The following is a 27,744-nucleotide window of genomic DNA, read 5'->3' on the forward strand; positions in this document are numbered from 1 at the left end:
TTCGATCTTTTGGTTTTACCAATTATAATGTTTAAAACACGGTGAATGTGCAACCTCTGTTTTTATGATCGTGTTTAGTTAGTGATTTAGATTAGGATAATTTAGGTATTTGTAGTCTAAAGCTGAATAGTGGTTTTTAGTTTTAAAAGTGACATATTCCTTGACTTGGGACCACAATTGGCACCAGAATTTTCATTGCCAAGCGAGGCAGTTGTTAAGCAGCCGGCATCCAATTTTATGACCTTTTTGCCATAGTTGTTAAGTGAATCATTGTAGTCTTTAAGTGAATTGTGCGTTTATTAAGTGAATTTGGCTTCCTCCATTGATTTTGCTTGTTGGAAGCCAGTTGGGAAGGTCGCAAATTACAATCAGACGACCCCAGGATCCGTTGTAAATTCATGCCGTTGCCAAGCACCTGAATTTTGATCACGTGATTGTCAGAATGTTGAGGACAGTTGTAAGTGTGAGGACTGGCCCTAAGTCACTTTTTTCAGTGTTGTAACTTTGAAAGGCCAGAAATGAATGGTTATAAGTCAAGGACTACCTTAATACATTTCTCATAGTTTCATTAATAGCTACTGTTATATCGTAAAACTGGTAATCTCAATGATATTTTAGATGCCACATTTTTTAATTTGTGTTTTACTCTTTTTAACTTACTCTTTTATTTTACTTGTTTCCCTTTGGTTTATGTTCCTCCTTTCAAATGCTCAGTAACAAACTGCCTCAAATTTCATTTTTTAATACCTCCCATCAGCTTTCAAAATAAAAAAAAAATGGGGGAGGAGAACATTAACCAAATTAACCAAGTTAATTTCTTACCTAGGCGTAATTTAATGATGGAAGGCGCTGCGTCCAGTGCCGGAGAACAGCTTGTGGACCTGACGTCCCGTGACGGAGCCTGGTTCTTGGAGGAACTGTGTAGCATGAGTGGCAACGTCACCTGTCTTGTCCAGCTACTCAAACAGTGTCACCTGACCCCTCAGGATTTAGATATTCCTAACCCTGTTGAAGCATCAGAAGCTATTCACCTTGCTAATGGAGTTTACATCTCCCTTCAGGTAAAATGTGCTTTTAATACATCTTGTTGCTCTGCAGAGCTTTTCTGTTGGGGTAAATCATAATGGAACAATATTTTGATTGAATTTGTGTTACTGGTGGCACAGTGGTTAGAACGCAGTACTGCAGGCTAATTCTGCTCACTGCCAGCAGTTTGATCCTGACCGGCTCAAGGTTGACTGTGCCTTCCATCCTTCCGAGGTTGATAAAATGAGGCCCGGATTGTTTGGGGGCAAGAGGCTGACTCTGTAAACTGTTTAGAGAGGGCTGGAAACGCTGTGAAGCGCTATATAAGTCTAAAAGCTGTGGTGGGTTTTAGAATGCAGGCTTCCGGCTGCCTGCAATTTGGCTGTTAAAATCTCACCAGGCTCAAGATTGACTCAGCCTTCCGTCCTTCCGAGGTCGGTTAAAAAATGAGGACTCAGATTGTTGAGGGCGAGATGCTGACTCTAATCCGCTTAGAGAGGGCTGGAAAGCACCGTGAAGTGATATATCTCTAAGTGATATTGCTAAGTACTGTTACTACTCATTTTCTTAAAAGTTAAAGAAAGCGGCTGGGTGTAGTAAACCTGCACCATTTTCAAGCTAAGCCAAGAACAACACGGAACAGTTCAGGCAGAATTCAGTTCCTTATTTGCTTACAGACAATATAGACAGAATTTTGCCAGACTAAATCTATGTTGCTCTCACTCTAACAGATATTGTATACGCTGGGAGATTCGAGGGAGTGGCTGTCCTACCTCTCTTCCTCTGTCTCCTGTCTGCTCCAGGCTGTGCTGCCTTTTATCTTGCCCCCCCCCCCCCGCTTTCTGGAAGGTTCTTTCCCCTTCCTGGGAAACTGCCACCTCACCGTCATCCTTCACAACACCTCTCCCTTCATGGGCTTCTCTCACAACCATTACCATAAAATAAAAATAATTGAAAATTGGGGGGGAGTCATACTCATGCATGCATGTACATGTGCTCTCCTATCAATGCGCTGAAGACAACTTGCTTCTTCAAATGTATTTAAAACACTTGAGTCTGCAGTAAAGTTTTTTGCTTCACATGACCTTTCATGGAAGACGTGGAAAAATACCTAATTTAAGCGCTGCTGACTCTTTCTTTTGGATGCCTATGGATTTGAAGCATTTTGTGTTTTTCTGACAGGAACTGAATTCAAATTTCCGTCAGATCATCTTTCCAGAAGCCCTTAGGTGCTTAATGAAAGGAGAATATACCTTGGAAAGTATGCTGAATGAGCTTGATAACCTCATTGAGCAAATAACCGATGTTCCTTTGCAAAACCTGGTGGAGTCTCTCCAGTCTTACTTAAGGAACGCAGCCATGGGTCTTGAGGAAGAAACACATTCTCACTACATTGACGTTGCAAGGTAAGGAGCGGACAGCTTTATCTTTCCTTTGACCCTGAGTTCATTCTACCCAGGTAGGAGAGTCTTTTTATTAACATCTGGGGAGAATAGGATGGATAAAAGGATCAGGAACTCACCATCCTGATCTCTTTAAAACAGATTATGTCAGTTTTGGAAGCCACATTGAAACCAGATGCTCCCACGCTGCCACATTTTGAGCCTGGGAAAGTGGGAGGGTGGAAGTTCTTGGGGAATGTGTAGTTAGACAAAATAACATTCTTTCTGTAGTTCAAGGCCATGCTATTGTGCGCATATGTGAAGGGAAGTCTTAAGTTGGGACGGATGATGATTGGGGCATGTGATGTGGTGATGGGTGTAGGGGTTTGGATTTGTAGTTTTGATTATTGCAAGGAAGCCCGGAATTTTCAGATTCGGGATTCCCCCAGTTGTGCCAGTTTACTATCCAAATAAAAACAGAACTTTTGAGAAGATGTCTGTCTTGGAGTTATTGGCTGGAGTGGAGGTTTGCTGGAACGCTGACAGATTAGTCTACTCTACATGGGGCTGCCTTTATAGACTATCTGGAAGCCTCAGTTGATACATAATGCAACAGCCCACTTTCTGATGAATGACAGTCACAAAACATGAAGGATTGGTTGTCACTGCACTACCCAAGTTCAATTCAGAGTGTTGAATGTTAAGTCGAACGTGGCTTATGTACCTTCAGGGCCACCTGCTCATTGTTACAAGTAGGGATGTTCAGGGTTCCCCCATATAAGATTCAGCAGGGGGTGAGAGAAGAGGAGCCAGTGTTTTTAAGTTATGGAACCCCTCCTTTTAGAACAACATCCCCCCCCCCCGATCTATATGATACCTTCTCACAGTTAATACTGAGGTTTTCACAGAGTTTTTAAATGGTCAAGCACATTGCTGGAAGGACAGTGAGTAATGCTTCTAGCCTTGTGGGATTTGACTTATTAGTGTCTCTTGTGCTCGTGGTTGATTTTAATTTCTGTTATAAACCACTAAGCGTCTTGGAGGAGTACGGTGCTTTATAAATGCGGCTAGTGAATAAGTGAATTTGTGTAGGCAGCAGCCTCAGGGGAGCCGTTGCCACTCCCCCTGTCTGCATGCCTGTTCAGGATAAAACGTAGCTTAACATGTAAAATCCTTCTTTCTTTAGGATGCTTCATGCCCAGTATGGCGAACTGATTCAACCCAGAAATGGCTCCGTTGAGGAAACCCCCAAAATGTCAGCAGGCCAGATGTTATTGGTAGCATTTGATGGCATGTTCGCTCAAGTGGAAACAGCATTTGGCTTATTGGTTGAAAAGGTATAGATTTACTTGCAATTTTGGAGGGAAGTACTCAATCTCGACTACTGGTGACTACATGGATAAGTCCCAGCAATGTTTTCTCAAAGCAAGTTTGCCAATTCCTTCTTCCTAGGGTTGAGAGAGAGTGACTGGCACAGTCATCCAGCTGGTTTTATGCCTAAGGCAGAGCTGCTGGGTCTCCCAGTTTCTAGCCTGGTGCCTTTAACCTCTGTAGCATCCTGGGTCTCAGCAAAACTTATTGAAGTAGGTATAAGGCAAGCTAACTTTCTGCTTAATTTAATTTAATTTAATTGCCCTACAGCTAAACAAGATGGAAATTCCTGCCGCCTGGCGCAAGATTGATATCATCAGGGAAGCCCGCGGCACTCAAGCAAACTTTTTTGATGATGATAACAATCGGCAAGTCTTAGAAGAGATTTTCTTTTTGAAAAGGCTGCAGACAATAAAGGAGTTTTTCAGACTCTGTGGCACTTTTTCTAAGACTCTTTCAGGTAAATATGTATTTTTCTTCTTATTTTTGTTTTCACCGCAAAGCTGATTAAATAGTACTTCTTGCCTTGGGCTTTTGAATTAAAAAGCCACTCGGAGGCAAATATTACTAACTTTAGATGGAAAAAGCAATAAGAAAATTGGATTTAAACCTGAGGACTGAAGCTGTGATCTACCATACCAGCAAAGTTGAAAAGACAGGTTTGTGAGTGTTCAAAGTTACAACAGTAGTGAAAAAAGTGACTTAGGACCGTTTTTCACACTTATGATTTTTGCTGCATCCCCCTGATCACATGATAAAAATTCCAAACAATGGGGAAGTCCGATTCCCTTAACAACTGTGTGACTGACTTAACAACCACAATGATCCACTTAACCACTGTGGCAAGAAAGGTCATACAATGGGGCAAAACTTACTTAACAACTGTTCTTGCTTAGCAACAAAAATGTTGGCCTAATCGTGGTCATAAATGGAGGACCAGCCGTACTGTCCCATTATGATGTCTGTTTGATTTGAAATATCACAATTGCTGGTCCTACTGACAAAAGTTTGGGGGGATGCACTTGTTCTAAAGGGGTCAACCCTATTTTTTCCTCTCCTCCCTCCCCAGGTATCAATTCAATGGAAGATCAAACCACTGTGAATGGGCCGGTGCCCATGGTCAACGTGAAAACCTTGTATCGGAATTCTTGCTTTAGCGAGGACCAGATGGCCAAGCCAATCAAAGCTTTCACCGCTGACTTTGTCCGCCAGCTTTTAATTGGCCTCCCCAATCAGGCTTTGGGACTCACCCTGTGCAGCTTCATTAGTGCCCTGGGGGTGGACATCATCGCTCAAGTGGAAGCCAAGGACTTCGGAGCCGAGAGCAAAGTCTCGGTGGATGACCTGTGCAAGAAAGCGGTGGAGCACAATATCCAGATTGGCAAATACTCGCAACTGGTTATGAACAGGGCCACCGTACTGGCCAGTTCATATGACACCGCGTGGAAGAAGCACGACTTGGTCAGGAGGCTGGAGACCAGCATTTCTTCGTGCAAGACCAGTCTCCAGAGGGTACAGCTGCACATTGCCATGTTCCAGGTTGGTGTGGTTCAAGTCTGAATCCTTCCCATAAGTCAGGAAAACTGAAACCCGTTCTCTGCAAAGAAGGGCTTTTCCCAGATCGGAGTTCCTTGAGACCGCAGCGCAAAATACTTGCACTACAAAAATGGACTGTGTCCAATTAAACAAGGCAGTAAATAACCTGATTATTTACTTATTTATTTGATTTCTACAGCCACCCATCTTAGCAAATGACTCTGAGTGGCTCACAGTTCAGAAACATTTTATTTTGCAATTAAAATCTTTAAAACATTTTGAAACAGTAAAAGCCATTAAAAAACCCCAAAACCCCCAACAACATTAAATCTCTGGCTTGTTAACAATATAGCCAGGATATGCGGCCGCTTGTTGCTTGGGAGATTTTCTTACAATAGTGCTGGCAGCACATTTTTTAATATATATTACTGCTTATTCTGCTGTATTGGTCTTTGTTTTTTGAATCTGAGTGGATTCCCACATCATGCTAATACGTTACAATGAAGTTTGTTTTCTTTTGGCTCAGCACATGTTATGAATAAGTCATAATAGCCTTCACTGTTATAGTTACTACTTCTGATTATGTTTTTAGCCGCTTACGTTGGTAATCTTTTTTATGTTGTAAATAACTGGGAGTGATTTTTTTTTATTGTTGTTGTTGAATCCAATGGTATATTACTATAATATGTTGCCTAGTCAGCCAGATGTTTAGACTGGTAATTTGGAGTTTTTGTCCACCAATTTGAGTCCTTCCCAAGAACTGGAGATAGGTAGATGTTAGAGTTATTATCAAGGTGGTAGATGTTCCAGATAAAGCTGCCTTTTGCAATTAGTGATGGTGCTTATTATAATCCTCAGATATATGGTTTTATACATTAGTTAAATAAATCATAGCTTGGCACAGTGTGCAAACCAGGCTTACGTATGCCACCGAGGTGGGGCAAATGTAGAACTGTAATAGTGACATTGTAAATTGCTGAATCTCTACAAGGCTGAATGAACATGCTGTTTTTTTCCCTCCCTCTTCCAAAAGTGGCAGCATGAGGATCTCCTCAACCGCCCACAAGCCATGACAGTCACTCCTCCGCCTCGTTCTGCCATTTTGGCCAGCATGAAAAAGAAACTTCATACTCTAGGGCAGATTGAAGCTTCTATTGCAGCAGTTCAGGTAAGCTGCGTCACCAACCCAGCTATATGAGGAAAGGCAGAATAGATATTAATGTGTCAGGCACTTAAGAAAACTGAAGCCGTCCCTCACATATGGCTGGAAAAGGCGCTTCCAGATTCTTCTCACTCGCCCCTACTATAGGTTAACACAAAAAAAGGGGGGGGGGGGGAAAGCACCTTGCTTCTTTTTTGAAAAGGCTGTCCCCAAAGTGCATTTTCCAAGAGGCAACTGGACTTTCTGGTTTTTCTTTGAAGACGTTTCACTTCTCATCCAAGAAGTTTCCTCAGCTCTGACTAGATGGTGGGGAATGGAAGTCAGAGCTGAAGAAACTTCTTGGATGAGATGAGAAACAAAACATTTTCAAAGAAAAACCAGAAAGTCCCGTTTCCTTTTGAAAAAAGCACTTTTGGGACAACCCATGACCTGAATGACTGAGAATCTCCACAGACATTTTGAAAAGGGTGTTTTTAACTATGCCAAGGAGGTTGCTACGCAGATGACTTGAACATTTGATTCCTCTTAACTGTTAAAAAAAAAAAAGAGAGAGAGATAAGAGAGATTACTTCTGCACAGGACCCAAGCCTAAGCAAAAATGTTCAGACTTTTAATCTGTTTCATACTTCCTGCAGGAAAAATTGGCTGTCCTCGAAGCAAGCATCGAGCAGCGTTTGAAATGGGCTGGTGGGGCCAACCCAGCATTAGCCCCAGTTCTGCAGGATTTTGATGCCACAATTGCCGAAAGAAGAAACCTTGTTCTTAAAGAAAGTCAAAGAGCAAACCAGGTAATAGGAATGGCATGATTGGATTAGCTTTTTTTTTATGTAAGCAATAAAACTGGCATATTTAAGGACAAATTTTGTGTCACCTAGTAAGGATAAGAGGCTGTAGAAAAGGACCTGATGTTTTGGGATATAGAGCTGAATTCCATAACATGTCAGCAATAACATGATGTCACATAGAATTGTTGTTACAATCTAACATAATTTATTAAGTAAAGATTTAAAAATAATCTTTGGGAATCACTTTAGTTTTGGGATGAAAACAGAATGACTTTTTTTAAAGGATGCTGTATTTTCCCAGTTCATTGTAATACTCACATCATTCAGTGCCACTTAAAGCCTAAATATCAATTGCAAGAAAAGGGGGAGCTCAATATTTAGGTGACACTTTTCTTATCCCGAGAACAATTTGATTGAGTCTTGTAGACTGCAGAGAATGACTGAGAAGGAAATCACATTCTCTGGTTGCCGAATACATTTCTCAGGATAAGAAAAACTATCAAGGGGAGATGGAAGAATTAAAGGTTTCCTTCCCTCACCCCCCCACCCCAAGCTTTGAATTAAGTTTCAGAAGGAACTTAAGGGAAAGTTTTATGGTTTAAGATAAACCCTTTCCTCCTCCTTTTTCTGTCTTGCAGGTTACTTTCCTCTGTAGTAACATCATTCATTTTGAAAGCTTGCGCACCAGAACAACAGAAGCCTTAAATCTTGATGCTGCTTTGTTTGAACTTATCAAACGTTGCCAACAAATGTGCTCCTTTGCATCCCAGTTTAATAGCACCGTGACTGATCTGGAGCTCCGGTTGCTTCACAGAGTGGTATGTAGGGCGGCCGGGGGGCAGCCATCTTAGAACACTAGGTACTGTCAGTGGCTTCCTCCCTTACAATTGCTTTTCCTTCACTTTTCCCCTCCCTCTTTTGATTCCTGAGCAATTTGATTCTGTTTATAACAAAGTTCAGATGTTCTGCAATGCTGTGCTCCCTGAATAAATGTATTTGTTGGTTGTCTTGGTTACATTCTTCTGAGAAACTGAATGAGTCATACTGGACTTTTTGTCTTTTTACCTTTACAAGAGCCCTACCTAGCAGGCAGCCATTGGCTTAAAGCGGCTTGCAACTTGTGGCTGAGTGGGCTCATTCAAGTTAAATTAATAACCTCAAATGCTATCGGAATATTCCCTTTTTCTTTAGGGTACCAATCATGACCATCCCATTGGTAGCTCCAAATGGCTTGTCATAGCTCACAAGCAGCTGACCCAGGACACGTCGGCTCAGAGGACGGCGCAGGCTGAGAAAGAACAGCATATAGACACTGTGTGCGAAACCATTCAAAATCTGGTGGATAGTATTAAAACGGTGCTTACTGGGCACAATCGACAACTTGGGGATGTCAAACATCTGCTGAAAGCCATGGCTAAGGTAAGATTTGCACTACGGAGTAGCGATGGAGGACTCACTGCATTGCTGAGGGTAGGATCCCTGAAGATAAGAGGAGATCTTAGAATTTCTCTTTGGGCTTTTTGAAATTTTAAGAATGGCACCTGGCATTTAGCAGCCACTGGAATTTTGGATGAGTGCCTGATGCATATGTATAACGTTGGACCTCTTCATTTATTGGGAAGGCTACTCAAGTTTGCCTCAGTCTGAGTAACTCCAAACCTTATCGAAAGAAGCTAGAAGTATCTACAAAAAACTGAAAAAATGTGTAGAAAACACATGGAGAAATAATGGACATTTCTAGAATAATCTGATCCTGAAGCTTCATATGGGCTATTTTCAAGCATTACAGTGGGGAATCCCATTCATGACAGAGAAGTAGATATGATGACACTGAGCTGGAGGAAGGGAAGGGAAGGGGAAGGAAGGGAGGGAGGGAGGGAGGGAGGGAGGAAGGAAGGAAGGAAGGAAGGAAGGAAGGAAGGAAGGAAGGAGGGAGGAAGGAAGGAAGGAAGGAAGGAAGGAAGGAAGGAAGGAAGGAAGGAGTTATCAGTGTTCCAGTGGTGTTGAAACCTCCTTTAACCAAATCTTTCCATACATTATGGGACCTAAACAATAAATAATGTATGTTCAAGCATTGTGGCTTTTTAAAGGAAATAGTCATGGTCATTCATTTCTTAAAAGTCCTTCATGGATGTGATTTTTATTTCAGGATGAGGAAGCTGCTCTGGCTGATGGTGAAGATGTTCCTTATGAGAACAGTGTTAGACAATTCTTGGGAGAATATAAATTATGGCAAGACAATATTCAGACTGTTCTGTTTACACTAGTTCAGGCTATGGGCCAGGTGCGCAGTCAGGAACATATTGAAATGCTGCAAGAAATTACTCCCACCCTGAAAGAGCTGAGAACTCAGAGCCAAAGGTAAGCAGATGTCCCTGTTTATATCTGTTAATTTAAATTATCTGTCTATAAATTAAAATGCAATCGTTAACTGTATCGGAAGTGTAGTTGCTCTTAGCAACTGAAATCTCTAGATTGCCCAGTACAAATATGATTTGGCATTCTCTGTGACGAGCTTTTCAACAAAACCAGGAAGCCACCCTGGTGGTAAAAGGCATCTTTGAAGTAAATACATCAGGTTACAGATGTGCAGTTAAAAAGGTCGGATTGAATGCCTTTAATGTCCCTCAGAGCTCTCTCAACCTCCAAAAGGTTATTGACTGATTCTTGGTTTTTTTGTTTTTAAAGTGTCTACAATAATCTAGTGAGTTTTGCATCGCCCTTAATCACGGATACGCCGAATGAATGCTCCAGCCCGACGTCTGTTGCTGTGTGCCAGCCAACATTTGCCGCAGGTAAAATTGGGAGCAGATTTGATCTCTCAGTTCCCCTGATCATCATTCACTTTGGCAGAAGGATAATAAAATAGGTTTTCTTTCCTCCTCGAAAAATGGGAAAGGTAGGAAGCTGTTCCTTGAGAGGGTTAACCCCCTCCCCTCTTTTTGTGCAGACATGGTTTAGATTCTGATCCCTTTTTTCTTTTCTTTCTTTTTCTGGTAAGTGAAAAATAGTTCTACCCTGTCAGTAGGGAGGAAGAACATTTTGCAGTAATAATCAAGATGTCATTTAACTTCCTTTTGACTGTTGGGCTACAGTCAATATCAGCCTCCCCACAGAACTGTAGGTAGAAAGACCGCGAGATAATTAAGAAGATACTATGACTGTGCAGAAATGGATAGACTGACATTGAAAATTAAACAGGAAGAAGACACAGAATATTATCAAACATGGAATCTATTTTATCTGGTTGGAAAAAAGGGGTGGAGATTAAGAATGTAAAGATGTATTGTTAAGCAAATTAAATACCCAGACAACGCAATGTTTATTAAGCACTAAGAAATGTAATTAATAAAAAATAATAATAAAAATTATATATAAAAAAAGAACTATAGGGAGTCTTTGACTAATGACCACAATCGGGATTGAAAACTTCATCCTTGAGCGGTGCGGTCGTTAAGTGACTGCTCCCAATTTTATAAACTTTTTGCCGTGGTCATTAAGCGAGATGGTGCATGGTCGTAATTTGCAGCCTTCCCCTGCCAGCTTCCCCATTGACTGTGCTTGTTGGAAGCCAGCTGGGAAGGTCACATGTGGTGATCATGTGAATCCCAGTGCAGGGATCATAAGGCATTGAAATTTTCATTGCTGCCCTAACTTTGAAATTGCCACCTGTTAATTTCTGAGGGATTAATGGATGTGCTGGCCCACATATATACTTCAAAGCACCTTGCATCTGAAGTGCGTGTTTTAGAAATTGGTGCCTGATGTTTGCTACTCGGGTTTTTTTCTTTGGAGGGCGGGGTTGGATTTGTCATAAAACAACAAATCTACACCTTTCTTGCTTTTTTTTCTCTGACTGTAACTCAGCCTTAGTTCATTTTTACAACTTTTTCAAAACTTCAAATTGCCTTTTATTAGCGGTCCGTAGCAATACGGGACAGAAAACCCAGCCAGAGATCATGTCGCAGAATACAAGAAAACTAATTCAGAAAAACCTGGCGCCATCGGCAGATACTCCTCCAGGCACAATTGCAGGAGCTGGAAAGAGTGTTATCTCAAGCCCTAAAAAGGCCATCAGAGACCCTAAAACGGGGAAAGGTAAAAACAGAACATGCTTGAAAAGCATCTATTAATATATTCTGTTGCTATGAGCAAATGCACCAGTGAATTTTCCTATAATGTGCACTTAACATATGGTGGGGGTGTTTTTCTCTCCCTCCCTCCCTCCCTCCCCCTCTCTCTTTTAAAGCTGTGCAAGAGCGGAATTCGTATGCTGTAAGCGTGTGGAAACGTGTCAAAGCCAAGTTGGAAGGCCGGGATTTGGATCCCAACAGGAGAATGTCTGTTGCTGAACAGGTAAGTTCAGGCACTGTCCAAAATCCAGGTTGTAGCTCCTGTTTTGTACGTGGTTAAGCACCACATTAAAGACTTCAATTACTAATTTACATTCTGGCATGAAAGAATGTAGTTTTTCCCAATTAGATTTCCTGCAAAAGTTTGTTATGTAATTGAAGAACCATCTACAGTTGTAATTGAAGAACAGTTGTATTGAAGAACCATTAGTAGGTGTCCAACCTTGGCAATTTTAAGACTTGTGGACTTCAACTCCCAGAGTTCCTCAGCCAGCAAAGCTGGCTGAGGAACTCTGGGAGTTGAAGTCCACAAGTCTTAAAATTGCCAAGGTTGGACACCCCTGCTCTACAGTATATCAAGGCTACAGTTTAATATGTCAGCTCCTTAACCACACTGTCAATGGGACACGCTGACTTCCTGATACACTAAACTATTTTGAACTGCCCGCTGCTGGACAGATCTAGACACAAAATTAGACCACCTTCGTTTTTCTGGGTATAGCCCTTTGGTTAAAAAGAGCTCTTAGAGAGGGGCCTCTGGGACATCTTTTATGCTTGTCCCCGTTGTACAGGTAGTCCTTGACTTATGACCACCCAAAGTTACAATGTCTCTGAAAAAAAAGGTACGATAAGGTCCTTGCACTTACGACCATGATGGTATCCCTGTGGTCGCACGAACAAAACCTGGACACTTGGCAACTAGCATGTATTTGGCCCGCTTGCAGTATCTGGTCACGTGATCACCATTGGCGATTTTTTTTTTGGGGGGCGGGCTTCCAACAAGCCAAACCAGTGGGAGAAGCCGGACTCCTTTAAATGACCATGCCAACAAGGTTATAAAATAGGGGCCAGCTCAGCTTAACGACCACGTCTGTCACTTAGCGACAGACATTCCCATACCAATTGTGGTCATAAGTCAAGAGCTATTACACTGTGTGTAGCAGGAGTGGACGAATATTGGAATTTTGTTTTTAAAGCTGATTTCCCCCCTGCCCTCCTTAGGGAGCCTAGGGGAGGCGGGTGGGTTTTTCTAATCGAAGCGGTTCTGCCCAAGAAAGCCTCTAACTTCCTGACTTGCCCTTCCTTAGGTTGACTATGTGATTAAGGAAGCCACTAATCTAGATAACTTGGCTCAGCTGTATGAAGGTTGGACAGCCTGGGTATGAATACAGGACGAGATCGGGTCAGTTTGGTTCAGCGAGGCGAGCGGCATCCATCAGAATCAACCGGGCCTCCATAGCAGCACCACAGCTGGTGGTAACGCCTTTCTGGGGCTTACTGTGAGGAGACCTCAGCAATCTCGGTGCACTGGGAACGTCAGCCCTACAGAGTAGCTGCACTCAGGGATATGCTAAACACAATGGCCTGGAACCCCCCCACCCCCACCCCACCACCCACTCCCCTTCTCTCCCCCCACCCCCTCCTACCCCTCCAGGGTCAAGCGTGTGGAAGCTCATCGCCTGAACACACAGGGCCGTCTTTCTGCTCCAGAAGAACTGCAAAAGGTGTCCAGGGTTTTGGGGAGGGACTACTAGCTGCAGAAAGGGAATTTGGGAAACGCTACAGACCGCAGAGTGATTTGGAACTCCGTTCCACCTGACCCTGTGAACAATGCGGGGGAAAAAAAACCAACGACGATGATGACGACGATGACAACAACAAGCCCTCCCCCTCCACCCCGGGCGGGGAAAAAAAATAAAATAAAAGGAAGGAGGGCAGGGCGTGAAGAATCTGCAGCAGAGGAAGATTTTGAGAGATTGAGTTCCTTGTCGCTCTTTAGTTGCTCAGCAACGGCGCTGGTTGAGTCGACCAGTTGGTGCAAAACGAATAAATAAATAAATAAAAGGGGGGGAAAAGGAGGAAAAAAAAAAACAGCTGCACAAGATGAACTTCAGAAATAGACTGAAATGCAAAAGAAAAGAAAAAAAGCTGTACATCAGCCGTATTGGAAGAATCCTCTGAGAAGAGAGAGCCTTATGTCTTTTTTTTCCCAAGTTTTTTTTTTTTATCCCTCCTGGTTTCTTCTCTTTAACTTAGTTTGGTTATTATTTTTTTCTTTTTCTTCCTCCCTCCCACCCTTCCCCCAAAAGACATGTTAATTTCAGTCCTTGGTATTTCACTCTTCAGTCAAAGGGATCTTTGGTTTTTGTTTGGGCGAGCCAAATTTCCCAAAAAACAAAACAAACCAAAACAAAAACCCCTCACACAGGGAGTGCTGAACATTTAAAAGCCATTGCCTTCTGAACGGGCTGATCCAATGCAATTTTTGAGGGGTTGGTTTTTAAAGCGAGGGTTTTTTTTTCTCCTGCTTTCCTTTTGGTGATCCTATCATGTACAGTTTCCCCGGATTCACTGTGCATTTCAAATAATACACTGAACAGGCATCCAATGCCCTTCTGCTCCTCTTCCTGCTTGCAGTGCGTACTCCTTTGTTCAATTCAATCCTCGGTCTGCCTACCAAGCTCATTCTGTTGTGATTTGCTGTAGTTTCTTTTGTAAACGTAGCTACTCCGATGTAACTTTTTACCTTTTGCAACAAGGAAGGGGAAAAGGGAAAAAAGAAAAAAAAAGCAACTACAAATAACTTAAGTAGCCTTTTATGTTGTTGTTGACAGAAAAAAAAATCAATAAAAGTGAAGTTTTAGTGGAGGTAGTTTTATGCTGATTCACTTTGAATTTTTGATTTACGAACGTAAGAGTGTTTCCAGTTCGATCTGGGGATTTAAAGGCAGGTGTATATACTGGACTTTGGGGGGAGAGGGAGGTGGGCTCTTTGGTTCAGATAAAATCGTATAAAGATTTTTTGTGGCGTTATTTTTCCATATAAGACTTCCAAGAGGTAGTGTTCTGTATAATAGATTTCATCGTGGACTTTTTTCCCCCCAACCCATTTTCCTAAATCTACCGTGCACTTTTGAATGGTGGGTGTGAGAGACGTTGCTTATTTTGAAAAGGCACTTTAAACCAGTCTGTTTCCATACATCTTCAGTGTTTTTGGCTTGGCTGTAAAATAAAAATTTCGTTACTCGCGAGCTGGTTTTAGTGTTGCCTAAGGAAAAAAAAGAATCGGGCTGCTTCCTGATTCACTTATTGGTGGTGTCCGTGGACTTGACACCTGAAGGGCTCACACCTTTCCTCCCCACCCCCCCGCGACCCCTTGTAAAATCTAATTTGAAAGAGCAAATCAGGATTCTGCACATAGTCTCTGTAGTATTTTGAAGATTTAAAAAAGCTTTTCAAGGGAGGAGGAAATATTCCTGCACAGGAATGCTCAGCTATTCATCAGAGGTAACGCTTGGGCCTCTCTTTTAAAAACAGCCTATGACATAAATGAGGAGTTTTTAAAAAAAAAGATTATTACCAGTATTTTATAATGTAGAAAATCTTTTGGCTTCCTTAGGGCTATCTGATAAAGAATTGACTTGATGCTGTTATGGGGGAAAAAACGTTTTGACCTCCTCAAAATATCTGATTAAAGATTGATTTGATGCTGTTATCTATTTTTCATATAGGCTTTTTGTCTTTCATTTTTTGGTAACTTGCCCTGAATTGTCGTGTGCACTGACAACATATTTGCTAATGCTTGTGAGTAAATGTATTTGGATCTGATACTCTTAACCCCTTTGCCACGTTTTGCAAAAATGAAGAGACGACTGAATTTCTCTTAAAAAGCCGAGTCGGAATTCATCCAGCTGGTGACTGCAGTGTTGTTGTTATCCTTCCCAGCGTGAAGCATCATTAACTGGCAGTCTGCATATGGACAACAGTTGGGATAAGAGAATTACATATTTTATTTCTTGGAAGCTGTGAGTGGAACAGGCCACTTACACCCGTGTTTCATGTATGCTTATACTTTTGTTCAAAAATGAAACTTGTACCGAATGGGATCTTTACTGCATAATGTAATAAAACTAAAAAAAAATCTACCTGTATTAATTCCCTGTATGGCTTTGTTTCTTTCTTTTGGAAACAAGTTTCAGAGTACGAAAGCTGCTCTACTGTCTGTGGAGATTCTCAATCACCCAGACCATGGTTATTGGAAAGGTGTTTTTTTTTTTTTTTCCCAAAAAGGCAACTGGGCTTTCTCTTTGAAAACATTTCGCTTCTCATCCAAGAAGCTTCTTTAGTTCTAGTTCTACTAGTTTTAGTTTTACTAGAACTGAAGAAACTTCTTGGATGAGAAGCGAAATGTTTTCAAAGAAAAAAGCAAGAGTCCAATTGCCTTTGGGGAAAAAACCCACTTTTGGGATTTCTCTACTGGAAGATTATAAGTACCTTTGGGCAACTCTGAACCAACTTGGAATATTTCAAAAATCTCATCCCATCATTTGACAAGCACACAGAAAACAGATTGGAACTTTAATGTATCTTATCACACAGAGTTTCTCCTAAATTCCCAGTTATACACAGGACATATAGGAACACCTCTCATATCTCTGAATTAATTTAGAAAAGACAACCTTTTGTTCCTCCACAGCCTGTTCCAGATTTCAGCTTTTTGTAGGTTAATCCTCTGCTGTGCCAGTGGCATTTTGTGCTTCAGAGGTCCCGAAGATTGGCTGGTTGTTGGCACGGGTAGAAGAGGAATAGAAGGCTTTGGAATTATTCTTCAGAAAGTTTTGTTCCTGGAAGATCTGATTTTACACATTGCTCATGTGGAGTAAAAAAAACAAAACAATTTCAATGGGGTATTTTTTAATGTTGTACTTGAGAGTGTTGCATGAACCACTGTTAAAGGTATGGTTCCCCCCCTCTGGAATGCATAATCACAAATGAACTTATACAAAAGTTGCCGTTTTCTCACCCCTCACCCCACTTTTTTTGCAGTGTAAAGTTTTGCCCACTTGCAGGTCAGGAGTATATCCTTCAAAAACACAAAAATACTTGAATACAAGGTGAAAACTAGTATGCTTCACTCTCCTGTTGTGCTTTGCTTTTAGATCACACCCCTTTCCTGTTGAATGCAGGTTCTGGTTTGTGGTGATGTGCAAAGTATAAAGATGCATTGGAAAGCACCTCCTCACTGATTTATCTCTCGAATCACGTCCTCTAAAAGGAGTATTTAATTTGACCCAGTTAGGGGAAATATCGAATCCTTGGTGGTCTCTGAGCTTGGTTGTTTTCTTGCAGACGTTTCATTACCCATCTAGGTAACATTATCCGTCTCAACCTTTAAAGTACTTGCAACAGTCAACATTTTCACTGAGCCACCTAATAGGTGCACAAGTACTTAGATTGCAAACTTATTCAAAAGGTAGGAGGAAAATTCCCATCATGCCCACTGGCTGGGGCCCATGGGTGCTGGAGTTCAAACCCCCTCGCAGGCGTCCGCCAACTTCCCTCAGCCGTTAAAAGGCGTTTTCTTGTCTGCCTCCTTCCCCCCTCCCTTTTCACGCGCCAACCCGAGCAACGGCAGAAAGGAAAAGCAGGCGACCGAGCCCGCCTTCCATCAAAACAGAGAGGGCTCCCGTCCAATAAGAAAGCGGCGTGGCCCTCGGGAGAGGCGGTGCTTCGGAAAAGCGGGGGGCGTGGCGTGGCAGCGGTGAAGGCCAGGGAGCGACGGGACGACGAGGCGCGTTGCGGCTGCCGCACAAAATGGCGGAGGGCGATAACCGGAGCACTAACCTGCTGGTGAGGGAGGGCCGAGCGGCCGAAGAAGGGAAAGAAGCGGACGCGGGTGGGTGGCTGGGTGGGGGCGAGGAAGGGCAGGGGCCGGTGCATTAACACGCGCGGAAGGAAGCGGCTGCCCGGAGCCGAGGCGGTGGCGGGCAAAGAAGCTCATCTGAGGCGAGCGGAAAGGAAGGCTTGAGGCGTCTCTGCCTGAGGCGGGGAGTGGGATGAGTGTGTGTGTGTGTGTGGTGGGGGGGGGGTACCGGCCTTCCTCCGGGCCCTTTCGGATCCACCGCTCGTCCCTCAACCGCTTGTGAGCGGGGGGGAGGGGAGGGGAGGAAAAAGAGCAGGACATCCGCAGAGCCCCCTCCCCTCTTCCCCCCGACTTGTGAACGCAGCCCCCCTGCGCGCGCATTAAGCTGCGTTATATTTCCCCGGGGGGGGGGTTCGCCTTCCCCTCTAGTTCGGGGAAGGTCTGCACGCGGGGGGGGGGGGAGGCGGCTGCGTTCACACGGCGCGCTTGACCCGATTCACGCCTAGAAAGAAAGAAAGAAAAAGAAAGCCGAGGGAGCTGGGCTGGATTTGCGGTAAGAGTTTGGAAAGGGGTGGGGGATTGGGGCGAGGGGAGGGGAGGAAGAGAGGAATGACCTTACGAGGCAGAGCAGGTTGGGCCAGTGTGTTTGCTTAGCTTATGAACACGGGGTTATGCAAACTGAGCCTCCCCCCCCCCCACACCCTTTGCCACCAGAAGTGGTGGGTGCTCCAACACTGGAAGATTTTTAAGAAGAGATTGGACAACGCTTTGTCTGAAAAGGGTATAGGGTTTCCTGCCTGAGGTGGGGGTTAGACTAGAAGACCTCAAAGGTCCCTTCCAACTCTGCTATTCTGTTCCATTCCACTCTATATTTTGTTCCTATTATTTATATCATTCTATATTCCATTCCACTGTACTCTCTGTATTCCTATTTATATTCCATTCCACTCTACTCTCTGTATTTTATTCCTATTATTCTATTCCATTCCACTCCACTCTATATTCTTATCCTATTATTTATATCATTCTATATTCCATTCCACTCTACTCTCTATATTCCTATTGTTTATATTCCACTCCACCCTATATTCTGTTCCTATTATTTATATTATTCTATACTCCATTCCACTGTACTCTATTCCTATTTATATTCCATTCCACTCTACTCTCTATATTCTATTCCTATTATTCTATTCCATTCCACTCCACTCTATATTCTTATCCTATTATTTATACTATTCTATATTCCATTCCACTCTCTATAGTCTATTCTTATTAATTATTCTGTTCTGTTTTCTATTCTGTTTTTATTTCTGCTTGATAAAAAGCCCTGCCGGACCAGGATGTTGGTTTCCTGCCCTCTGGATAGCCTGTCCTGTAAAGGCCAAGCCACTTCCAGTTTCCAAGATCTTTTAAATAGCACGAGGTTGTTTTTCCCTAACATAAATGCAGGTAGCCTTCGACTTTCCGATACCACCACAATTGAGGCCATAATTTCCACACCCCAGTTAGACAGTTGTTAAGTGAGTTTTGCCCCATTTTGCGACTTTCTTGCCACAGTTCTTAAATGAATCACTGCAGTTGTTAAGTTAGTTACACAGTTGTGAAGTGAATCTGGCCTCCTCATTGACTTTGCTTGTCAGAAGGTTGCAAAAGGGACATTGCATGACTCTGGGACACTGCAACTGTCATAAATACATGCCAGTTGTCAAACCTTCGAACTTTGATTGTGAAACCATAAGGATGCTGCAATGATCATAAGTGTGAAAAACGACCATAAGTCACTTTTTTCATTGCCATTGTAACTTCAAACAGTCATTAAATGAATGGTTGTAAGTCGAAGACTATAACTACTTATCAATACATATCATAACATACACAATCCTGTTTTTATCCCACCTTTTTAATCTATAACTCAAATAGATAACTCAGATAGTACCAGTGTTCTGTTTTGCTGTTAGCTCTACATCCTACTTTAAGTCAAATAAGGGGTGGAATATTTCAGAGAGATATCAAGGCTTAAATGATGACATATTTTTCCACTACATGATTTGTAGAATATGGAACAACAGAGTTGGAAGGGACTTTTGGAGGTCGTCTAGACTAACCTCCTGCTCAAGCAGGAGACTACCATTCCAGACAAATGGTTGCCCAATCTCTTCATAAAGGAGACAGACATACCTAATATTCCTGCTGCCTCTTTTCACTATGATTACCTTCTGCAGGTGGGTTAAGAGAAGGACTGGCCCAAAGTCTAGAACTCATCGTCTCCTGGTTTCTAGCACCTTCACCCTACACTAAACTAGTCCTTATGAGAGTTATTCTCCCCAGGTCTTGAGATAATGCTGAGAGGACCCGCCTGGAGGGTCACATTCCCTGTAGCAGGCTGAGGATTGTGGGAGTTGTGACCTACAGCTGTTTGGAAGATACTAGGTTTCCTTGGAAATGACGTTTATTAGATTACGTTGGACATGCCCAAGGCAAGCCTAAAACTCACAATCTTCTGGTTTCTAGGTCAGAACATTTACCATTACACCAAACTGGCTGTCCACTTGCATGTGGGCTGCCAATGAGTGCTACAGAGCATAACCACTTTCACTTCCCAGGCCCATTAGGAATCTCATTGCCATTTGATTGACGCTTATTGTAAAAGCCTGCATGGATACAAGATCACAGAAGGTGATAGAACTTGAGGAGGAATCACTTTGGAAAATGCAGTATTGGGTAGATCTTCCTTACATGTCTTGCTGCGATTATATAACACTACCATATCCCTTTTCTGAAAATGTGATCACAATGTACTTCTTGCTTGCTGAACTAATATATGCCCAGAGCTATTTAAAGAAAAAGAAAAAAAGAATAGAAAAGAAAAAAAAGAGTTTCATTTTGCTGGTTTTGCTGACAGAACTGTGGATCTTCCTCCATAGTTTTTCTGTGATACTTGCTAAGCTAGCTATGGTAATAGGAAGAGGAACAGCAGGATGTTTTGTTAAGGGTACCAAATTTGCTTTAGTGATTCAGCAAGGTCAGCTACACAACATTTAGCTAAACTCAGATCTTTTCTCTGACTGTTTTTTTCCCTTTCAAATTACAAGTCTTCTGTTATAGATTATTCTAAATTTAACATCAAGAAGGAAATTTTGCAGACATCATTATTTAAAAATGTCCTGCTTATGGAATGTACATACCTTTTAATATTTTACTGCAGGCTGCAGAGACAGCTGGCTTGGAAGAACAGTTGCAGGGATGGGGTGAAGTAATTCTGGTGACTGACAAGTTCCTTCGTTGGGAAAAAACATGGTTTCCAGCTGTCATGCTTTCTGTCGTGTCTGTTATCTTTCTGTAAGTTACATCACTTTAACATTACTTTCTAACAATTTTTTTAACTAAATTAGGTATGTTTTCAAGACACTGCAGTGCTATACCAGTGAAGAGGATTTGTTTATGTAACCAAAAGTAGACTGCCCCAGAAAAAAAGTTTTGGGGTTGACTTAGGGTACTGTCTTAATTTTCTTTAAAAGAAAGATCAGCTGGGAAATCAGCAAAGAGCAAAACAAATAATGAGAAGAGGCTTCTCTAAAATTAAGCTGTGTTTTAAAGCAAACTTGGTGCTAATGGTGTCATAAATCAGTGGCACAGTTTCAATTAGGTGTGCAAAAGATTTAGTCCTCTTAAGCAGAAGGGCTCTGAAAGTGGTTTGCAAATATCAGTACCAAGCTGAATTGTGCAAAATGAGAATCTTCTGGCACCTGAAACAGACTGGAATTTAGGATTTGGGCCAGTTTAGAATGTTCTGTTAGTAGAGCTGATACCTTCCTAGAAGCAGGATGTTCTTACTTTCTTCAAGACCATACTACAGAAAGAAGGATGGGGTGGGAGGGAAAAAAAGATGGACGTATACAACAGATTGTAAATTTACACTCCATATTACAGGTAGTTCTCAACTTACAATCACACTTGAGCCCAAAATTACTGTTGCTAGGTGAGACATTTGTTAAGTGAGTTTTGTCCCATTTTAAGACCTTTCTTTCCACGGTTGTGAAGAGAACCACGTAATTAATTTAGTAACACTGGCTTCCCCATGGACTTTGCTGGTCAGAAGGTCGCAAAAGGGGATCACATGACCCCGGGACACTGCAAGCATCATAAATATGAGTCTGTTGCCAAGCGGCTGAATTTTGATCAGGTGCCCATGGGGATGCTGCAATGGTTGTAAGTGTGAAAAATAGTCATAGGTGACTTTTTAGCGCTGTTGTAACTGAACGGTCACTAAATGAACTGCTGTTAAGTTGAGGACTACCTGTATAGCCAGTTAGTATAGAAATAGTTGAGGAGGCTTAACAGAATAGCTGCTCTGTGAGGTTTGAGGAGAGCTTGGTCTCTCAACAGAGGTGTAGCCTGTTTTTCTTCACTGAACTCTTAACACAAGACCTGCTGGCTGAGTGACAGCAGAAGTAAGCCGAAGGCAGCTGATCTCTCAGCAGAACTTATGAAATAAGATGCATGACTGATTGCAGAAACGGGAAAGGCTGGTAGCATTCCTTTAGAACATGTTCAGGGTAAGAGCCCTGCTTAGAAAAATCTGCTGCCAAAAACGGGGGTGGGGGTGGAGAGAAACGCAACAGGAGCATAAAATCTGAATTTGGAAAGAACAGATTGCCTGTGTTAAATTTTGCCTTGACTAGAAGTCACAGGATGAAGTTAAAGAGATTAGAATAATTTATTTAAGTACAAGCATTCTAAGAATTCAACAGTGTTACATTTCCTTATTTGGCAACTGTTTGCAGACTCCCAGCCTTGTGTTGTACCAGAGCCATATAATAAAGGTGATATCAATCACATGGCTACAGTTATGTCCAGTGTTAAACAGTCAAATAGCAGCTGGGTCCGAGGATTGTAGGAAAAACTTTCTTGAACCCGTTTTTTCACTGAACTGCGGCCTTTCTATCCCAGAGGAATGTTTTCTTTGATCCCAGTGAATTCTGTTTGTGCAAACATGTAGCTGTTTTAAGTGTCAAAATAGATTATACAATTTGTCCCTTGTAACATATTTGCTTTTTTTAAAAAAATAGAAGTGGGAGCAATCAGTGACTGAATCTAGGTTATTGTTTAAGTGGCTTAATCTACAATTTAATTTATAACAGTGATATTCGCAAACCAGTATAGAAATCCTAGCAGGATTTACAGTTCTGATTTTAATGTCCATTTTTGTTTGTTTACGTAGGCTTGTAAGTCTCACCACAAATAAAAATAATGCTTCCTGGGCGTAATAGATTACAATACATTTAGAGAATATTAGGTTGAGGAGGATACCAATTGTTACAATTCAGTCCTAGTTTCTTTGACAGGTTGGTCATGAACCTCTGTGTCTTTCAAAGTCAAATTGCTTCAGCTCCCTCCTAATACCTGCAAAGCTTCTTCTCCCATTAGTCTTATGTTTCTGTTGCAGAAACAAGATACGTTGCAAAACGATATTTTTTTCAGATCTGTACTTGTTCCTGTCCTTTTCCCCCTCCCTCCAATGCACTCATTATTATGTATCAGTTGCAATTTTTAATTAAAGTGCACCATGCATACTAATCCTTATATTCTGCCTTCTGGGAGGTAGATAGTATTTCATGTATTTAATTACAAGTGCTTGTGGAGTTGTTGGAGGTGTGTTGGTAGAACATGAATGCGACTTGTAGTTTTATATGCAGATGGTGTTGGCTGAGAACCCGACAAATGATTGGCAACAAATACTGGATCAATTCTGATGCAATAAGAAAGGTTACCAATTAAAATTAATCTAATTTTAAATTAAAATTTAATTAAAAACCGAATTGCTGTTCTTTCTATTTGAGGTGTCTAATAGATAAAATTGTTTGAATCTGCTTTGAATGGAACGTTGCCTTGTACACATCCTCAGAAGCGGACTGAGGCACAGCGTAACTTGGATACCTGGAAGATTTGAGTTTATTGGTTGTAAGGAAGTGGACAGGGTATTTAGGGCAGTAAGCTAGATAGGCATCACTTTGTTTGGATGACTGCAACATGCTGTACATAGGAGTGCCCTTGAAGGCTATTTGGAAGTTGCCAGAATGCAACAGGTTAGTTAGGAATACAACTTAATATGCTTAGGTAACCTCATGACTGTAGAAGGTACACTGGGTTTCAGTAGGGTTCTGAGTATAATTCCAAAGTGCTGGTGGTTACCACCGAGTCCTTTGTGGTAACAAGGCTGGGTAACTTGCAGGACTGCCTGTCTGGTTTGGATTGCATAAGTTTTGCTTTTATTGTTGAATTACTATCTCAATTCTTCCTTTGTTTCAACAGGTTGATCTACTATTTGGACCCCTCTGTTCTTTCAGGCGTCTCCTGCTTTGTAATGTTCCTTTGTCTGGCTGACTATCTTGTACCTGCTCTTGCTTCTAGAATCTTTGGCTCCAGTAAATGGTACGTTTGAATATAAAATCCACGAATGGTTCCTCTGGGGAAAAAATAAAATTAAAAAATCACTCAAGAAAAGAAATGAGCCCTGATCAATCCTTTGCTGTGTGAACTATATGTGTTGGTAATTGGGAATAAACAGCCCTCCATGAAAATAATCTACCTACTCCTGACTCTTCCCACTGTTGCCAGCCTGGTCATTGGCCTGAATCATGAGTGGGCAACTTTACAACTTGTGGACTTCAACTCCCAATTCCTGCTGGCTCAGGAATTCTGGGAGTTGAAGTCGACTGGTCGTAAAGCTGCTATAGTTGCCCACCCCTGGGCTGAGTCAATCTCCTCTTCTGTTCTTTTTTCCTCTTTGTTATTTTGCTTACTTAATAAACAATAACATGCATCAGTAGCTCAGAACATTTTAAGGTAATGCAGCTAAGGAACCTCCCGCATGCAAATCATTGTTTGCTGGCCCAGTTACATAAAATGGAAGGAGGGAGCATTATGTATGTAAACCCCTTGAGTTCCTGTTACAAAAAGTAGGATATGAACCAAATAAAAAACTGCCATCTTAAATTAAACATCAGCTTGCAGTTTGTGATATGTTCTCCATCCCTACGGGGTCAGCGCAAATGGATGCATATTCTATAAAATACAGAGAATTGCAGAGAATTTAGGTCTTAAATGTATGGAAAACCTAACAGATAATAGCCAGGGGTAATAAGGCTACTTTAAGAGAGTAGGAAAAGTGGAAGGAGAATATATGAATGGTGAATGTGTATGCAGGGTTGACTATTTTGTTCAGGAGAGGAAAAAATATCAGTGTCTTGTTTTGAAAACTTCCTTAAAGGACAACTGAACAACAACAGCGCTTCCATGAAATCTGCAGCAACCTGGTGAAAACACGCCGCAAAATCATCGGCTGGTGGAAACGCCTCTTCACGTTTAAGGAAGAAAAGCCTAAAATGGTAATTGATTTGTTTTTCAAAGTTGTTTCAATCCCGTAACATGATTAACTCAGTCTAGATTCAGTCTGTGTACTAAAATCAAAGTCTCTGGAAATTATCAGTCATCCAGGTCATGGTTGTCCCAAAAATGTTTTTTGAAAAGGCAACCGGAATTCCTTTATTTTTCCTTGAACACATTTTGCTTCTCATCCAAGAAGCTTCTTAAGTTCTAACTTCATCTAAAAACTTCAGTTCAGTTCTTCTCAACCAAGAAACTTCTCCAGTTCAGGAAAAACTGAACAGAAGTGAAGAAGCATCTTTGGATGAGAAGCAAAACTTTTTCAAGGCCTTTTGAAAAAGCACCTTTGGAACAATAAAATCAAAGGCTGCACCTGATTGCATTTATTTAATGAGTGTCCATCTTTATTTAAATGTAAGTTTTGAAATGCAGACTTTCAAAAGTGTGACTACCATCTAATAATTATATTTTGCTTTTACGTGATAGCAGTAACTTTACCAGGATTCCCTGACAGCATTTTTATGCATTTATTCTTTGAGGATAATCAGATTGTCACATATTTGAATCAGTACATAAAATAAAATCTTATCCAGAATGAACCAATGAACTATTTTGTTTGTTAACAGCCAGGAGGGAATGCTGAATGACTAAAGCATTTTATAATACCTTCAAAAGCTGTATTTTATAAAGATTATGTATGATCTCTCTTCTAGTACTTCACAACAATGGTGTGTTTGTTAGCTGTGATCGCTTGGATAGGACAGCAAGTTCATAACCTCTTCCTCACTTATCTTATTGGTAAGCAATAGATAAAACTGACAGGTCTGGAAAAAATAGATTTCCTCTGCCAGACAGTAGGAACATTTTAAATTAGCAAATTTAAACAAAATTAGAACAGAAAAAGACTAAAATGATAACTTGTTTTTATTTTGCTTTTTTCAAGTGTGCTTCGTCTTGTTGTTCCCTGGATTAAACAAACACGGGGTAATTTCCAAATACGCTGGAATGGCAAAAAGAGAGGTCAACAAACTCCTGAAGCACAAAGAAAAGAAAAATGAATGAAGTGTTGCTTGCTCCCTCACCCAAATATATAATTCTGTTCTGGGAACAATTCAGATGACTCGCTGCGTATTTAATAGTATAGAAGTGCTTATACCAGCCATTGCCTTTTTAACTTTTAACGTGGGACCTTTTTCTGCTGTACAACTCCCAACCACGTGGTCCCCAAACCACACATTAAACACAGTGTGTTAACACAGACCATCATTCTTCTAGTAAGTGTGATTAGCAATCTCTCGTGTAATAAGGCTGTGAGATGAGTAATTATTGGTGATGGTAACCTGATTATAATTGTGTGGAGCTATCCTGTGTTAATATTGTTGGTGTAAAAGATAGCTAAACTTCTGTATTCCTTCTAAGTGTTTTATGGACACACACTGGACTGACCAGATTTATTTGGCAATATCCTCCAGATTAAATGAATACAATTCATATTTTAAATTGTGGATTACAGTGATTTGAATAAGCAAGGCTGCTAGAATTGTGCATCCAAGTTAATCCCTATCTCCGTAAAAAAATGTATTGCACTGGAACTATACAGGAAACGGGCTTAGGAAGTGAAATCACCTTTTTTTTTGTTTTTGTTTAAATTGCTGTAATTTTAATATCGTGTTCTGATGATTTTAACAAACAGTCTAAAAAAATGTGTTGAAAATACTTGATGCATCCATCTTGTGAACATTTTTATCTCTGTTTTCTTATTGCTACTTTGCTTTTATTTTGAATTAAAATAACTATATCCTATTTGTCTCCAAAATGAATTTAAATTTCATAATTTCAAATGAATGAACAGTATTATTCCCAGTTTGAAACCAGTCTTGAGGAACCTTAATGCTTTGTTTTTGTTTTTTAATTACCTTTAGGCTTTCTTTCCAGCGAAATAAGGGTTGTTAAGAAATTTAATGCTTTTACGTTATTGTATTATTCGTCTCCTTCAATTCAATAAGCCATCAGTATAAATTTTTACAGTTTTTATTAAACAAAGGAGCACATTTTAAAAAATCTGCTTTGGACAAAATTAGTTTGGCTGGATAAGTTGGACCGTGTTTTTCCTTTATTTGCCTAGAATTAATACAAATATATCATAGTGATTGGGTGATCAACACAAAAACTGGCCAGATCAGTCAAAAGTATTATTCCCTGCTGGGCTTAAGCACATCTAATTTATCTTGATTCTTTTTTTCCATGGCAAAATTTGCTTTTGCTTGTAATACCAGCTGTTTGATTGGTAAGTGTGGGATGAGAAAGAGGCACAAAGTAATTATTACCTATATGTCGGCAATGCAGGTATTTGGTTGAGAGATTAATTCAATCAGTTGTAATAACTTACAGTTATTAGAACCTATTTAGTGCTACACAGAGCTCCAGATACATTAATATCAATATGATCCCAAACTCGCAGGGGTTTGTGGTATTAGAATTTAATTTTGGAGAAATTAAACTTGGCCAAACTGCTTCTCCAAACCAATTGAAACCTGTTTGAGGATGCCAAATTGGTTCAACATTGTAGGAATGACTTTCACTTTTATTAGTGCCATCTTTACTTTTAGATATTGGTTAGATATTTAAATACTACAACGTTCCTATAGTTAAAAAAGGCTATATCTTTGTTGGGTGAAGACTTTGAGATTAGAACCCTGTCAGAGCAATTTATTTCTCTAAAATGTGTGCCCTTTCATTGTAGTAAAACATACAAAAGCAGAAGCACAAGCAAATGATTTTAAAAAGTTTTGATAAATTGATTCAAAGAAGTCGTTTTTAGTGGTGTTTTTTTTTAAAGCAAACACTATGTTTACTGTCACTCCCTCTCTCTTTTTTATATTTTTTCTTGGATTGTACTGCAGTGTTTTAAATGAGCAAAACAATATTAAGAGGAAAGTTTGCCATGTGTAAAAATAGGACAGATACATGTGGAGTGGAAGTTTTAGGATAAGTTTTGCGTGCTGGTCATTTTTTGTCCTTTCCTTTGTGTTAAATGTGTAATTTAATGTATATTTAGGAAACTAAAAGTTGAATAAAAATGTGAACAGAAGAAAAA

The 27,744-nt window shown here is 40.9% G+C and overlaps 2 protein-coding genes across 3 annotated transcripts in view; both read left to right on the forward strand.

The window, feature by feature from the left end:
- The window catches only part of SMG1 (SMG1 nonsense mediated mRNA decay associated PI3K related kinase), a 59,580-nt gene extending 45,781 nt beyond the window's left edge, over positions 1–13,799 (forward strand). Inside the window, exons 49-62 of the mRNA XM_026682482.2 lie at positions 827–1,061; positions 2,209–2,432; positions 3,595–3,745; positions 4,050–4,239; positions 4,849–5,318; positions 6,349–6,483; positions 7,113–7,265; positions 7,901–8,080; positions 8,454–8,681; positions 9,412–9,623; positions 9,951–10,057; positions 11,181–11,360; positions 11,512–11,618; positions 12,703–13,799. Coding sequence (XP_026538267.1) covers positions 827–1,061; positions 2,209–2,432; positions 3,595–3,745; positions 4,050–4,239; positions 4,849–5,318; positions 6,349–6,483; positions 7,113–7,265; positions 7,901–8,080; positions 8,454–8,681; positions 9,412–9,623; positions 9,951–10,057; positions 11,181–11,360; positions 11,512–11,618; positions 12,703–12,780 — 2,650 coding nt within the window. The 3' untranslated portion in view covers positions 12,781–13,799. The remainder of the gene's footprint in view (positions 1–826; positions 1,062–2,208; positions 2,433–3,594; positions 3,746–4,049; positions 4,240–4,848; positions 5,319–6,348; positions 6,484–7,112; positions 7,266–7,900; positions 8,081–8,453; positions 8,682–9,411; positions 9,624–9,950; positions 10,058–11,180; positions 11,361–11,511; positions 11,619–12,702) is intronic.
- A 3,366-nt stretch (positions 13,800–17,165) lies between these two features.
- ARL6IP1 (ARL6 interacting reticulophagy regulator 1) lies at positions 17,166–27,744 on the forward strand. 2 transcript variants are annotated; one of them, XM_026682519.2, is made up of 6 exons: positions 17,166–17,245; positions 20,467–20,600; positions 23,574–23,693; positions 24,532–24,649; positions 25,361–25,445; positions 25,591–27,744. In XM_026682519.2, the coding sequence occupies exons 1-6, from the start codon at positions 17,210–17,212 to the stop codon at positions 25,707–25,709; spliced, it is 612 nt and encodes a 203-aa protein (XP_026538304.1). In that variant the 5' UTR covers positions 17,166–17,209; the 3' UTR covers positions 25,710–27,744. The 2 variants fall into 2 exon arrangements, with proteins under 2 accessions (XP_026538304.1, XP_087798236.1); XM_087942110.1 differs by lacking the exon at positions 17,166–17,245 and adding an exon at positions 19,870–19,937.

This window comes from Notechis scutatus, chromosome 12 (genome assembly GCF_049901735.1).
Source record: "Notechis scutatus isolate UNSWTSFEM ecotype Mainland chromosome 12, rNotScu1.2, whole genome shotgun sequence".
Taxonomy (NCBI): Eukaryota; Metazoa; Chordata; class Lepidosauria; order Squamata; family Elapidae; genus Notechis; species Notechis scutatus.

Bases quoted from the DNA above. Each gene is read 5' to 3' on its own strand.
- ARL6IP1 (XM_026682519.2), top strand. From the start codon at position 17,210: ATGGCGGAGGGCGATAACCGGAGCACTAACCTGCTG. The intron at 17,246-20,466 runs GTGAGGGAGGGC...ATTTTACTGCAG, and splicing joins ACCGGAGCACTAACCTGCTG to GCTGCAGAGACAGCTGGCTT. The intron at 25,446-25,590 runs GTAAGCAATAGA...GCTTTTTTCAAG, and splicing joins CTTCCTCACTTATCTTATTG to TGTGCTTCGTCTTGTTGTTC.